The 12,741-nt window shown below is 36.7% G+C and overlaps 1 protein-coding gene across 2 annotated transcripts in view; it reads right to left on the bottom strand.

Moving 5' to 3' along the window:
* Nucleotides 1–4,066: 4,066 nt before the first annotated feature.
* The window catches only part of USO1 (USO1 vesicle transport factor), a 91,541-nt gene continuing 82,866 nt past the window's right edge, over nt 4,067–12,741 (bottom strand). For both annotated transcript variants that reach the window (XM_057726042.1, XM_057726041.1), the window contains 7 exons: nt 12,594–12,732; nt 11,104–11,267; nt 10,444–10,533; nt 8,075–8,173; nt 6,708–6,815; nt 5,519–5,734; nt 4,067–5,080 (listed from right to left, as the gene is read on the bottom strand). In XM_057726042.1, coding sequence (XP_057582025.1) covers nt 4,991–5,080; nt 5,519–5,734; nt 6,708–6,815; nt 8,075–8,173; nt 10,444–10,533; nt 11,104–11,267; nt 12,594–12,732 — 906 coding nt within the window. In that variant the 3' untranslated portion in view covers nt 4,067–4,990. The remainder of the gene's footprint in view (nt 5,081–5,518; nt 5,735–6,707; nt 6,816–8,074; nt 8,174–10,443; nt 10,534–11,103; nt 11,268–12,593; nt 12,733–12,741) is intronic.

The following is a 12,741-nucleotide window of genomic DNA, read 5'->3' as shown; positions in this document are numbered from 1 at the left end:
AAATAGGGGTGACCACCAGTTGCTGAGGGCAGACTTCAGCCAACTGCCAGTAAGAAACTGAAGCCCTCAGTTCTACAACTGTAAGGAAATGAATTCTACCAACAACCTGAATGAGTTTTGGAAGCTGATTCTCCTCCAGTTGAGCCTGCAGATGAGAATACAGCCTGGCTGCCATCTTGATTGCAGCCTTGGGACCAAAAGCAGAGCACCTAGTAAAGCTGTGCCCTGACTCCTGACCCAAACACTGTGGAGATAATAAATGTATTATTTTAAGCCACTAAATTTGTGGTGATTTGTAATGCAATATAGAAACCTAGGTAATACTTAGGCTTTTATTCAGCTCACCCTACTTTTAAAAATGCTAATCATTTTTGCTGCAAGACAGTTGCCTACTTTTTTTGTTTTACAGGCTTTATTTATGCAACCTCATTTTGGGTCTAGAACACCAGGGTGAAAAAGAATCAGAAAGCCCACCCCATGTTCAACACAGCAACTAGTTTGCATCTCACCTTCTTCCTGATATTAGGCAACAAGTTATTTCATAAGATACTAGCATGAAGTGTCACAGAGGGGTGAAAGAACTCGTTGAGAGTCACAAAATGGTGAGCTTAACCCCTACAGATATTCCACTAGATTCAGAGAATAATACATTTAAATAAATCTAGAATTAAAAGCCAGAGCTGAAAAACGACCAGCAAAGTAGATACTGGAACTCATTTGTTTACATTCTTATGGTAGAAAAACATAATTACAAAGTGGTTTCAAGTTTCTGTAATGAGCAAAATCAAAAGTAACATATAATTGTAGCGAAGTTGATGTGTAAAGCTTTTTCAAACTAAAACAACTAGTCACAGTTACTTAGAGTGAATATGGAAAAACCTATGTCTAGACAAAATGAGTCAATGCCCAGGGAGGGAAACCACATTTAAGATGGGTATGTGTCATACCTTAATTTTTTCCCTTTGGAAACATTTTAATTTTCATTTTGAAAGGTTATAGAAAAATACTAAAGTTTCTGAGTTGCAGACATAGAAAAACTGCAAGAATAATTTTAGAGTTTCTGGAAGGGAAGCAAGTCACTAATCCACAAAAGGGACAATATGATAAAATAACTTGCATTAAAATAAAAGCTTTCAAAGGATATATAATGTAATCGTAAGCAAATATTTTCTTTACTGATTTCTGTTTTTTAAAAAATTTATTTATTTATTGGCTGTGTTGGGTCTTTGTTGTTGTGCGCGGGCTTTCTCTAGTTGAGGCAAGTAGGGGCTACTCTGTTGCGGTGTGCGGGCTTCTCACTGCAGCAGCTTCTCTGGTTGGGGAGCATGGGCTTTAAGGTGTGCAGGCTTCAGTAGTTGTGGCTCGTGGGATTTAGAGCTCAGGCTCAATAGTTGTGTCGCACGGGCTTACTTGCTCCTCGGCATGTGGGATCTTCCCGGCCCAGGGATCGAACCCGTGTCCCCTGCATTGGCAGGTGGATTCTTAACCACTGCGCCACCAGGGAAGTCCAGATATTTTCTTTAGATACATACCTTCTATTTGGTTAACAGGGCAGATTCCTCAAAACAAACAAACACACACAAAACAAAAAGCAAGCAACCAACCAAAAAACCCCACAGGTTAATTAGGTTCACTAGTAAAGAAATAGCCTACATTAATAGAATACTGTGTCTCATTAAAGCTGTTTGAGAAGAATTAAGTTTTCATTTTCCAAAATGGCAGTAAGAAATCAGTTTATAAAGGTCAGAGCTTGCTCAGTTTTCCCCTTAATTTCAAGGCTCAAAAGCTCTGGGCTAAGATGATTTCATTGTTCATCTAATATTTCTTAAGCTGCTTCCCACCACTAAAGACTGACTTGCCCAAAGGCTCAGTTCTTGGCTGCCTTCTCTCTACATTCACCCTGTAAGAACTTTTCCTGCTGGGTTAACTTAAATTCCATCTGTATATTTTTACCAACCCTAATGAGTCCCAAACTGCCTACTCAATATCTATCTATTTGTATCTACTTGGGTCTCAGATTTAGCAAGCCTAATACACAATTCTAGATCCCACCCCAAACCTGCTCCTCCCGCCTTCCCCCAGGAGTTAGTCTCATCTTGTTCCTCTACTCCCCAGACACGTGCAATTCATCGCGTCCTCACAGCTCTTCCTGTAAAACATATCCCAAATCCTACCACTTTAGACACCTCCACCCCTACAGTGTAGTCTGAACTACATCCGCTTTTGCTTAGATGAGGGCAATAGCTTCCTACCTAGTCCCCTGGCTTTCTTTCTTTGCCTTCTCCCCATAGACAATTCTCGACATAGTGGAGAAAGTAATCTATGACTACAAATCAGATCTAATCACTCCTCTGGTTTTCTATCAAACTCAGAATAAAACGCAAACTCCTTTCCAGAAGCTACAAAGCATTTGACATTTTCCTATGTACTTGTTTACTGTTTTCTCCTCTAGAACGTAAGTTATATGGGGAAGGAACTTTGTCTCATTCACATCCCCAGTACCTACAGCAGTACTCAGCACATTATACACTCAGTAAATATTCATTGAATGAATTAATACATTTTGCTATAACAGTAAAGATTTTGGTCCTGATGAACATTATGTGGCCCTTACCTAGCTGCAAAAAAAAACCCCCCAAAACAAAAACCCTTTCAAACAATCAAACAAGGGTTTGATTTTTCTGTCAGCATCATTTCAAAGTAGTAACCTAAGACTTTAAAATGTGAGCTGTTACTTTACCTTTTGCACTAACTTTGGGTGATTATTCTTCTCTTTCCAGTGTGACAGAGGTGTAAACTATACTTGAATAAAACTTCAAATAAGGACAAGTATGTTCTGTGCTGTTTGACTGCTCCACTGTTGTAGCTCTCAATACACGGAAATAGCCTTTAATGTGAGGACTGACAAATGGGCAGAGGAAAGAACATGTGCAAAAGCAAAGTGAGAAATGAAAAAGCAGGATATATGCCATGACAGCAAATATCTTGGTATGGTTCTAAAATATACTCGAAGGGAGCTAAACTAGAAAGTGGTAGAGCACAAAGGGTCTTATCCACCCAGCTAAGGACTCCAAACAGTAGGCAACGGCAATCTCTTTGGCTCCTATCTGCATTTCAGAAAGCTTACTGTGGTGAATATGGAGGATGGCCTGGAGGGGCAACAACCACCTGGACGCGGAGAGACCAGTTTAGGAGGCTCCAGAGGTAATCCAGGCAAAGACAAACAAATAAACAAAACCCCAAAACACTATAGCTACGTTAGGAAGGTGTCCTCCTGGGCTGCAGGCTGGACTGTGCAGCTTGAGGCCTTATTGTGTCTTCTCTACTCCAAGCCAGCCTGTGTGACTCAACTTTGGCAAACTGTCACTGATTCTGCAGATGTTACTTTCTGAAGATCTCTGGTATTCCATTATTTCCGGAAGTCTTATTCTTCCTCCTGACCCATTTTTCTTTATCCTTATAACATCAGCCTGAAATGTTTATGACGTGGTGTCAACTTTAGGAAAACTTCACAGTCCGAGCTGGTCCAGTAACAATCATGCGGTTCTCTGATGACAGATGCCATCTCAGATGGAGGCATCACGAGGCAGCAGGGGGCTGGGCAGGGGCGCGGTGCAGTGTTCGTTCACGGGTGCTCTGTGACACACAGCCCTCTCCCCTTTCACGACACGTGAAGATACTTCTTTCAAAAGCCTGAGCCCCTTAGTGGACTGCTCAAATTACTCCTGAAGCCAGGAGGCAGGTCATACACATTATGCCCCAACTCTTGCCATCTTGCCTTTAAGTAAGTCCACTTCTTTAAACAGAAATCACTGTGAAGAAAGAACTCTAATTCTCAATTTAGAAACAACTCAACCCTTCTCCAACTTCTTCTGCTTTTGCTCCAATTAGCCTCCTCCAATCTTATGGAATCCTAATTATTAGCTTTAAATAAGATTGCTGTCATCATCCAGTTATAGCAAAGTCCACTTAGTAAGAGAAGGACTCCTCTCACCACTTCCCCCTGCCTCATCTTGTACAAAGAATACTACTCTCAAAATCTAGAAAAGGGAACCATGACCAGGGATTAAGTGAACATATCTATTTTTATTACGAAAACATTAAATTTTGACACCGCTTCATTGCTCTTTAAAAATCTATTATCTGACTTAAACCTATTCAGCAAAAATGCCAATAAATTATATAAACCATAGTTTGGGTCTTTTTAAAACTAGGAACATAATATGTTTAATAATAATCAAACAATAATACTAAATCTGAGTTGTATGAGCTGTTAACTTGTAATTTGTTTTAATGTTTAGCTTAAAAATAAAACCAAAACCAAACACATGCTAATACACTGTTGCAGAAGTTTCTCAGAAACACTATCCTCTTCACTGTGTGCTAACACCCTTCTTCACTGAGGTACAGAATGCAGCCATGTCAAGTGTCAAGGCACTCATTCTAAACTGTCCTATCCTGCTCATCTTAGGAGTCACACTGGATGGAGTACTGACAATAATGCTATCTTGCCTTTAAGTAAATCCATTTCTTTAAAAGGAAATCATTAGCTAAGAACTCCAATACTGAATTTAGAAACAATGATTCCAACACACATTAAATCAAATGTGTTAGTACTTAAAGTCACAAATTCTGAAAAGTAAAAACAGCAGACAAATACAGAACTAATATAAACAACCAATGAACTAAGGCAAATAGCACTGCCACCACATGCCTGAAAATGTTATATTTTTGGTGTCTGTAGCTTTTTGCAAATTATATTTTGGGACAGTTCAGTTCAATAAAAGATGTGTGTTCTACATAAAGTTAGAATAACAGGATTATCAACATGGGTGGCATCATTTAAAAAATACATCAATAGTCTTATTAGTGAATGTTTTCCACTTGGTTTCTAAATCTTTGTTTTCTGTGGAGGCAAACCAAAGCTCTGTCTTAAGACTCCATCTTCAAAGTTACAATATAATCTCTCTCATTCCTAGAGACAGTAAAGCTAGATATGACCCTGTTCCTTGCCATCATCTTCATCTTCGTCATCCTCATCATCTTGGTCTCCGGATTCAAGTTCATCCTCTTCTTCGACCTAAAGGGAAAATATACATTTAACACTGAGGATTTGTTCACTTCACATTCAACACATAATGATACACATACCCTGTTGATAAATTCTTTACTCTGGAAATTAAAGTAGATTATAGGCCATCTGATTTTCTTGATTTCATGTTTAAGGCTCCCTGTCATTTTCAACATGAGATGAGATACATAGGTAAACTTGCTACACCTCCTACACACAGACCTGAACCAACACAGCAAAAGATGGAAACTATCTAATCTGTGTCTTAAGTCAATTCACTGAATACCATGAGAGCAGTGCAGATGATACCATGTTCATGTACCTACAGGTCCATGCCTGATCTGTACACATCTATACAGGTACAACATCCCCATGTGACAGTACAATATTTAAAAATACATCATAAAGAAACAATATAAATCATTTTTGGAAACACTGCAATCTTACTGGATGACCAAGTTCCTTGAGTTTATTCTTTAATGAAAATATTTTCTGATCCTGATCAGCCAACAGCACCAAGAGATCATCTTGTTCTTTTTTAGAATCTGTAATGTCCACCTCAAGCTTGTTTTTCTCATTTTGTAAAATGGCAATGGTACTGTTAGATGAATCCAGTTGCTCTTTAATAGCAGTTCTTTCCTCAGACAGAGCTTTAATTTCATTCTAAGAAAAGAAAGGTGAAAATCACTAATCTAAAATTAGTATTCACTTTCCTACGGTTTTAACAAATATGTTCTTTCTATGATAAATTGCTGTACTTGTCCAATCTGAACAATCTGGGGTTAGAGGAACAGGAAGTTTAAAATACACACACACACACTCATCTAGTAAAATAAGAATTTATGTTAGGCTATACATCAAAGATGGTTACTGTGAAAAATAGAGTTCAACAACCAAAAAATAGTTTTAATTACCTATTCCTCAAAGAATCCTACCATTTCAGACAATCAGAGGAATAAAGACATAAAACATTTTACAGCAGAAGCCTGGTTAGCATCAGAATTAGAACTCAAGTTTAAAAAAAAATTCTACCCAACTTCACACATACAATTAAATGGGAAAGAAAAATAGCTTCAAGTAAAATCCATGTCTTAAAAATAAAATAATCTGACCACAATCCAAAAGGCAAAATCACACATTATCTTTTTCCACGTTTTAATTGCTATTTTTTATTTTTATTACTATTATCTCCTTTTCTTCTCCATGTTATCTATTTTGATTTCTCTGTCACACAAAGGCTGGCAGGATTTAATATGCCTGTGTTCCTTAGTCTATGGAAAACTTACAGGTGGCTTGTATATTAGCCAAATCTATACCCGTTTCTTAGTGTGATTAGTGATTGATAAGCAAACTTAACTATTTTTTACTTTTACTAAAATCTGTTTTTACTTTCAAAGTACATTCATATACAATCTTATTTTATATATTTAATACCACTATTTGAAATGGCATTTAAAAATCTTCATTTGTGCCGTCTTTAGTCATCAAAATAGAATGGACATATGTGAGATTAAATTACACCCCATTAACTTCCTTCATAAATCTAAGAATTTGAGAAATTAAGTGAAATAAAATCAAATTTCCTAGAGTTCATTTCATATAATAAGCAATGAATAAAAGTTTCACCAAAACCAACCTTTAATTCTTTAGTTTCTTGTAATAATGCTGACAGTCTTCCTTCTACATCAGTAGTTTTTGTAGCCATTACAGTTTCACTCTCTCCTGGTACAGGAACTGATTTTGCCTGAAAGTAGAAATTGGGAAAAAAATGTTCCTTTAAAGTTACAATCAACATGAATTTCCAAAGATGATTTCATTTTCTCGCTATTTTGAAATTTTATTTCCAATAACAGAAAATTTAATTCTTTATGTATTTACCTGCAATAAAGTGCTTTCCCTAGATAGATAAGCTGCCCCTACAGTGGAGCAGGAGGCTGAATCAGGAGTGTTATGGCATCAGTTCTCATCAGAGTATGAAGAAGGCTGGGTTAAGCAAATACCTTAAAATGTGGAAGGGGCTTTGGGGAGAGGCTAAAAGAATTTTGAGGTTCATGCTAGACAAAGTCTAAATTGCCTCGAAGAGACTGTTGGTGGAAATATGGACATTAAAGGCAATTCCAGTAAGGGTTCATAAAGCTTTCTGTAGAGAAAGCTTCTATGGTCTTAGAGAAAACATATATCACCATGAACAGAATGCTGGTAGAAGGATGGATGTTAAAGGTTTTGGTGAGGTCTCAGAGATGAGGAACATGTTATTGGAAAGTGGAGGAAAGGTGATCCTTGTTATAATGTGAAGAACTTGGCTGAACTGTATTCCAGTGTTGCGGAAGAACTATTTAGAAGAGCAGATTTCTAACTAAAGCATTAAAGTGTGGCCTGGTTTCTCTTTGCTGCTTATAGTAAAATGTGAGAGGACAGAGATAAACTGAAGAAGGAACTGTTAAGCAAAAGGGAATCAGAACTTGAAGACTTAGAAGATTCTCAGCCTATCCCTATTGCAATAAAGGACAGAGCATGTTCTAGTGAAACATCAAGGGTGTGGCTAGACAACCATTTCTGAAGCGGTTACTCGTGTGACACATGAACCTAATCAACCATGTCTGCGGAAGCTGGAACAGAGATATGGCTCCTGGGGAGGCATCCAAGAGGAGCTTCTTGCTTGGTGGCTTGGAACCCTGCAAACTGCATGGGTCGCCAACAAGGTTTTTGACAATTTTATACCTGCAGAAAACCTGTCAGGTTAGGCTGCAGGAGACAAAGATGGGGTAAAACATAAAATACCAACAAAATGAACCATAACTAACTGATTAAACTGACCTGGTGAGTCAGACTATAATACAAATGTCTGCATGACCAAGAAGCCTATGTGACTGAAACTCTGGTTAATGAATAACCTGAATAGAAGGTGCTATCTGACATCTTTGCTTCTTTCCACAGTGGCTGAGAAATAAGCTTTCAACTTTGTGTTTACTACCTTTCAGAACACAAAAATAATTAACTTACAAATGCTTCTGTTTTCTGTAACAGCTCCTGCTTTTCGGATTGTAGTTTGGTGATCTCTGCAGACTGTGAGTTTAACTGAGACTTTAAAGTTGCCAGTTCCTAGGAGACAAAAATAGTTAAGTCGTAATATGAAATAGCATTAATTTCATCAAGGAAATGTCTATTTACAGGAAGAAACAAAAAATTATTTCCTTTCTTGGCCCTTCTCTCTAAAATCACAACTTAAGTTTTAAAATTTAAGTGAAAGAACTATTTTTGAACTTTGGGTTCAAGATGGAGAATTAAATGTGTACATTAAACATGTTCACCTCTGCTTCCTTGTGAGATTCAGAATAAAAAATTATCAAGGGAAGGAGGAAGGGAAAGGGAAAGGAAGGTGGGGAGGAGTGAGGGAGAGAAGTATGGAGGAAGGGTGGGCAGAAGGGAGAAACCCACAAGGGAGGAGAATAAGAGAAGAGAAAAGAGCAATAAATTGGCAAATTTCAGAAAGCAAATGACAGCGGTAACTGACTCAGCATACCTGAGAGAGCTGAAACCTATGCTAACCTTTTAGAAAGCCACACTGCTTGCTACCTGACTTACAATGCATGACTACCAAAGGGCCTGGGAACTGGTACCACCAGATGTTTTGAAAAGTGTGAGTAAAAATGGAGTCAAAAACAGCAGGGTTGGTTGAAAGCCTGATTAGGAATAGACCACCAAATCCCTGTCCTAATCTCATACACCAGTTAATTTTTCCTTTTCTCCTGGTGGAAGACTAGAAGTATACTATTTGGAAAGAGCAAAATAGGATGGTTTTAGACTAGAGGGCTACCAAACATAGATGAAAGTAGTAGGGACCTCTCCAGTGGTCCAGGGGTTAAGACTCTGAGCTCCCAATGCAGGGGGCACAGGTTTGATCCCTGGTCGGGGAACTAAGATTTCACATGCTGCATGGTGTGGCCCCCCCCAAAAAACAAAAACAAAACAGGAAAAAATGTGGAAGTAGCAGTACTGCAGTGAAAGTGGCAGAATTGAAAGTTTATGTATTATTAATGTTGAAATTTCCAAACTTCTTGTTCTCTCCCCTCAAAATAAGTAATTACAACAGTGGTTCTCCACCAGGGGCAATCTTCCCCCACGACATCTAGCAGTGTCTGGAGATACTGGGTAAGTAGTGGTATGCTGTCATGTAAAAAGCTTTCTTATTCTCTAAAACTTTCTATCACTGTACATATGTACCTTTTCTTTGACTGTTTTGTTTTTTCAGTTATCATAATGAGTTATGTAAACATGGAAATTATGAACCTTTTTGGTTTTTGTTTTATACAGTGTTTTTACTATGTATTATAAAAAACAAAACTGTCATTTAAAATATATCTTTGGGAAACACAAAAAGTAAAAAATTTTACTTGGGATTTACAAACTAAGGGTATGTATTAATAACTGAATTTCCTTTAATTTTAATATAGTTCTAGAATTAATAAAATTGAAATAGCATATTACTCTTCCTCACAAGAACAAAACATTATGGACACATATTGGAGAGTTGTAAATTGTTAATACAAATTATTATAAATTTTTAAAATGTTTGATTGTAGAATCTACTCTGGGGTACACAGACATTATCAAAACAAGACATTTTGTTTCTCTCTGTTCAGTCATTCCCATCAGATCAGACATGTCAGTGAGTAAGGACCAGCTGACTACTGGAGGGAGAAGGAAGTCAATCCTAGCTTGGCCAGGCTGTTCACTTCTTTCTTTAATATTACTTAAAAAGAAAAAAAAAAGAAAAGAAAAGAAAAGAAAAGAAAGAAATATATTCTTTTTATAAGAAAGGAAGGAAGGAGAGGAGGATGGAAGAAAAAAAGGCTTTGCTTTTCTAAAAAATAAAAATTACTAGAGCAGAAAAATTTATTTTTCTTTTCAGCTAGAGTCATCTAATTCAGATATACACAAGTTTACTTCTTGTTTTTCCCTTTTCTAATTCTAAAAACCAACATTTTTCTGGATAGAATGATTTAAATGCCCAATACATTTAACCAAGCAGTTTTCATGAAAATTAGGCATAAGATTTTACATCTTCATATTTATGGCTTATAAATATACTTAAAATTTCCGTAATTGTTAGTTTACTGATAATATACAAATAATCTGGGTAAGATGCTGAGATCTGTTAAAAAGAACATCATTGAAAAATAAAAACAATAAAAAGCAAAATACCATTATTGTATAATTAAAACAGCTTCTGGATTTTCAAATGGCTGTCTTCACTATCAAAGTTTGCTTACACCTGACAAAGCAGTTCTTGATTAATGGAACTATAGGGCTGTTACGCTATTATAATTAAAACAAGACAAAACAGAGCTTGCATCAAGCTGAAAAATAACCTGCTTTAATTCTGCAATTTGTTCAGAATCTCTTGCTGAAGCTGTCACTGAAGACTGTTCATCTGTGCCAGGTGATGGTTGGGAAGATTTCTAGAAAGAGCATAGAAGTAAACTATGAAATAAATTCAGTTTAAAGAGACAGGAAAAAACCAAACTGTACAAATATAAGCTATGTCTGGTATACATTTACCAAAAAATTTCACATTGACATTTTAAATTTTATACCCAAAATAACATTTCAACATAGCACAGATTGTCTACAAATTTTCTATAGCTAATTTATTCTTATACCAAGTAATTTATTAAATCTAGGCATTTAACTGAGGTCTTACGAAGAAAGAGCATAAAAGCAGGTATTTATTGAGCGATTTCCGTGTATTAAAAGAGCTTTATACAGAATATCTCATTTAATTCTCACAGCAATGAGACAGAGATCACCACCACCAATTTATAGCTCAGGAAACATGTTTAAATAGGTTAACTAAGTTGCTCAAATTCAGTTAGCTAGGAAGCACTGAAGCTTTAGACAGTCTGACACCAGAGCTCATATTCTAAAACCTTAATATGATACTTTAGCTTAAGGGATTCAGAAAAATAAGCAAGCAGGATAATGAGAATTATTCTTGACCTCTTGTTTAAAACTTTTCAACATTCACTTACCAAATTTTCAATCAAAGAGTCTTTTTCAGCCAGCTGGTGTTGTAAAAGTTCCTGATTACTTTTTAATTCTCCTATCTCTTCTCGCAACCTACCAATTTCTTCTGGTTGAATACCATTCATCTGAGCCCCATCACTGTAAGAACCTTGATGCTGAGTCTCTTTTCCTATTAGACAGGAATAAAATTTGAAAAGCCAGCATGAAACTTTTCATTTTTTTAATTGACGATTCAAGTATAAAATAAATATACAATTTCCTTAATAATTACTTTGGCAGCATTTTTGTTAGCACATTTCATCTCTGCAAAATAGGTTTTTTCGTTTTTTTTTTGGGGGGGGGGTCATGCCGTGTGTGCAGCACGTGGGATTTTAGTTTCCTGACCAGGGATTAAACCTGTTCCCCACACACTGGGAGAGTGGAGTCTTAACTACCGGATCACCAGGGAAGTACTGCAAAATAGTGCATTGATAAAAATAATTAACTGATATTTTCAGGGTTTCTGGGAAGAAAACAGCATAGTCTTAAGACTAAACTGCATGGTTTAGTGATCAAGATTAGAATTATAGTAGTTTCAAGTCTAATTCTGTCAATTACCATAAGAGAAGATAAAATCCCTTTAAAAATCTTCACAGGAGACTTCCCTGGTGGTCTAGTGGCTAAAATTCTGAGCTTCCAATGCAGGGGGCCCATGTTCGATCCCTGGCCAGGAAACTAGATCCCACATGCCACAGCTAAGAGTTTGAACACCGCAACTATTTCCACATGTTGCAAGCTAAAGATCTCGGTGCTGCAACTAAGACCCAGCGCAGGCAAATAAATAAATATTAAAAAAAAAAAATTCACAAAGGAATAGCTTTCCATAAGGACAAAAAAGAACTGACAAATTATTGTCATAAATAGAGGAAATAAAAGGTATTTTCTCCTGAAAATTTTGGTCACCTTCATATAAATAAAATTAACTATATTTCTAATTAGCATTCTAGCATTCTCCAATCATAAGCAGTATGAAATGAGACTATTTACAAGTATATGAGCGCTTAGCATGTGCCAGGCACTGAACTAGAATTTTATGTATATTATTTCACTTAATTCTCAGATGACACAGGTGCTACTATCAGCTCCATTTTGTAGATAAGAAAATGAAAAGGTTAGACCAATCATTCTCAACTAGCTATACATTAGAATCACCTGGGGCGCTTGTAATAATCACTGATGCCTGGACTCAACCACCAACCAATTAAATGAGAAACCTCAGTGGGGTCTCAGTATTGGTACTAAAAAAATAAAAATCTCAGGGGATCTTAATGTATAGGTAGCTAAGGTTGACAATCAATGGATCAGATAATCAAACACAGAGCAGAGAGCTTGGACTTCAAACTCTTACATGTTTGTCACAGTGATTAATCTGTTAGAGAAAGACTAGTCCACAAAAATAATGTTTGACTTTGTCCAGCTCTTGTGGATACTAAAAGGAATGGCTAGCTACACTTACCTAGTTGTACTTTAAGAAGATTATACTGATCTTTGTGTTGCTGAATCTGAGATACCTGCTGTGTGACTGCTGTCTGGAGCTGTTCGTTTTGACATTTTAATGTAGACATCTGCTGCTTTAATTCCTCAAGTTGCAGATCCTGTGAAAC

This window comes from Hippopotamus amphibius, chromosome 3, assembly GCF_030028045.1.
Source record: "Hippopotamus amphibius kiboko isolate mHipAmp2 chromosome 3, mHipAmp2.hap2, whole genome shotgun sequence".
NCBI classification, from domain to species: domain Eukaryota; kingdom Metazoa; phylum Chordata; class Mammalia; order Artiodactyla; family Hippopotamidae; genus Hippopotamus; species Hippopotamus amphibius.
This window is presented reverse-complemented; position numbering and strand designations above follow the sequence as displayed.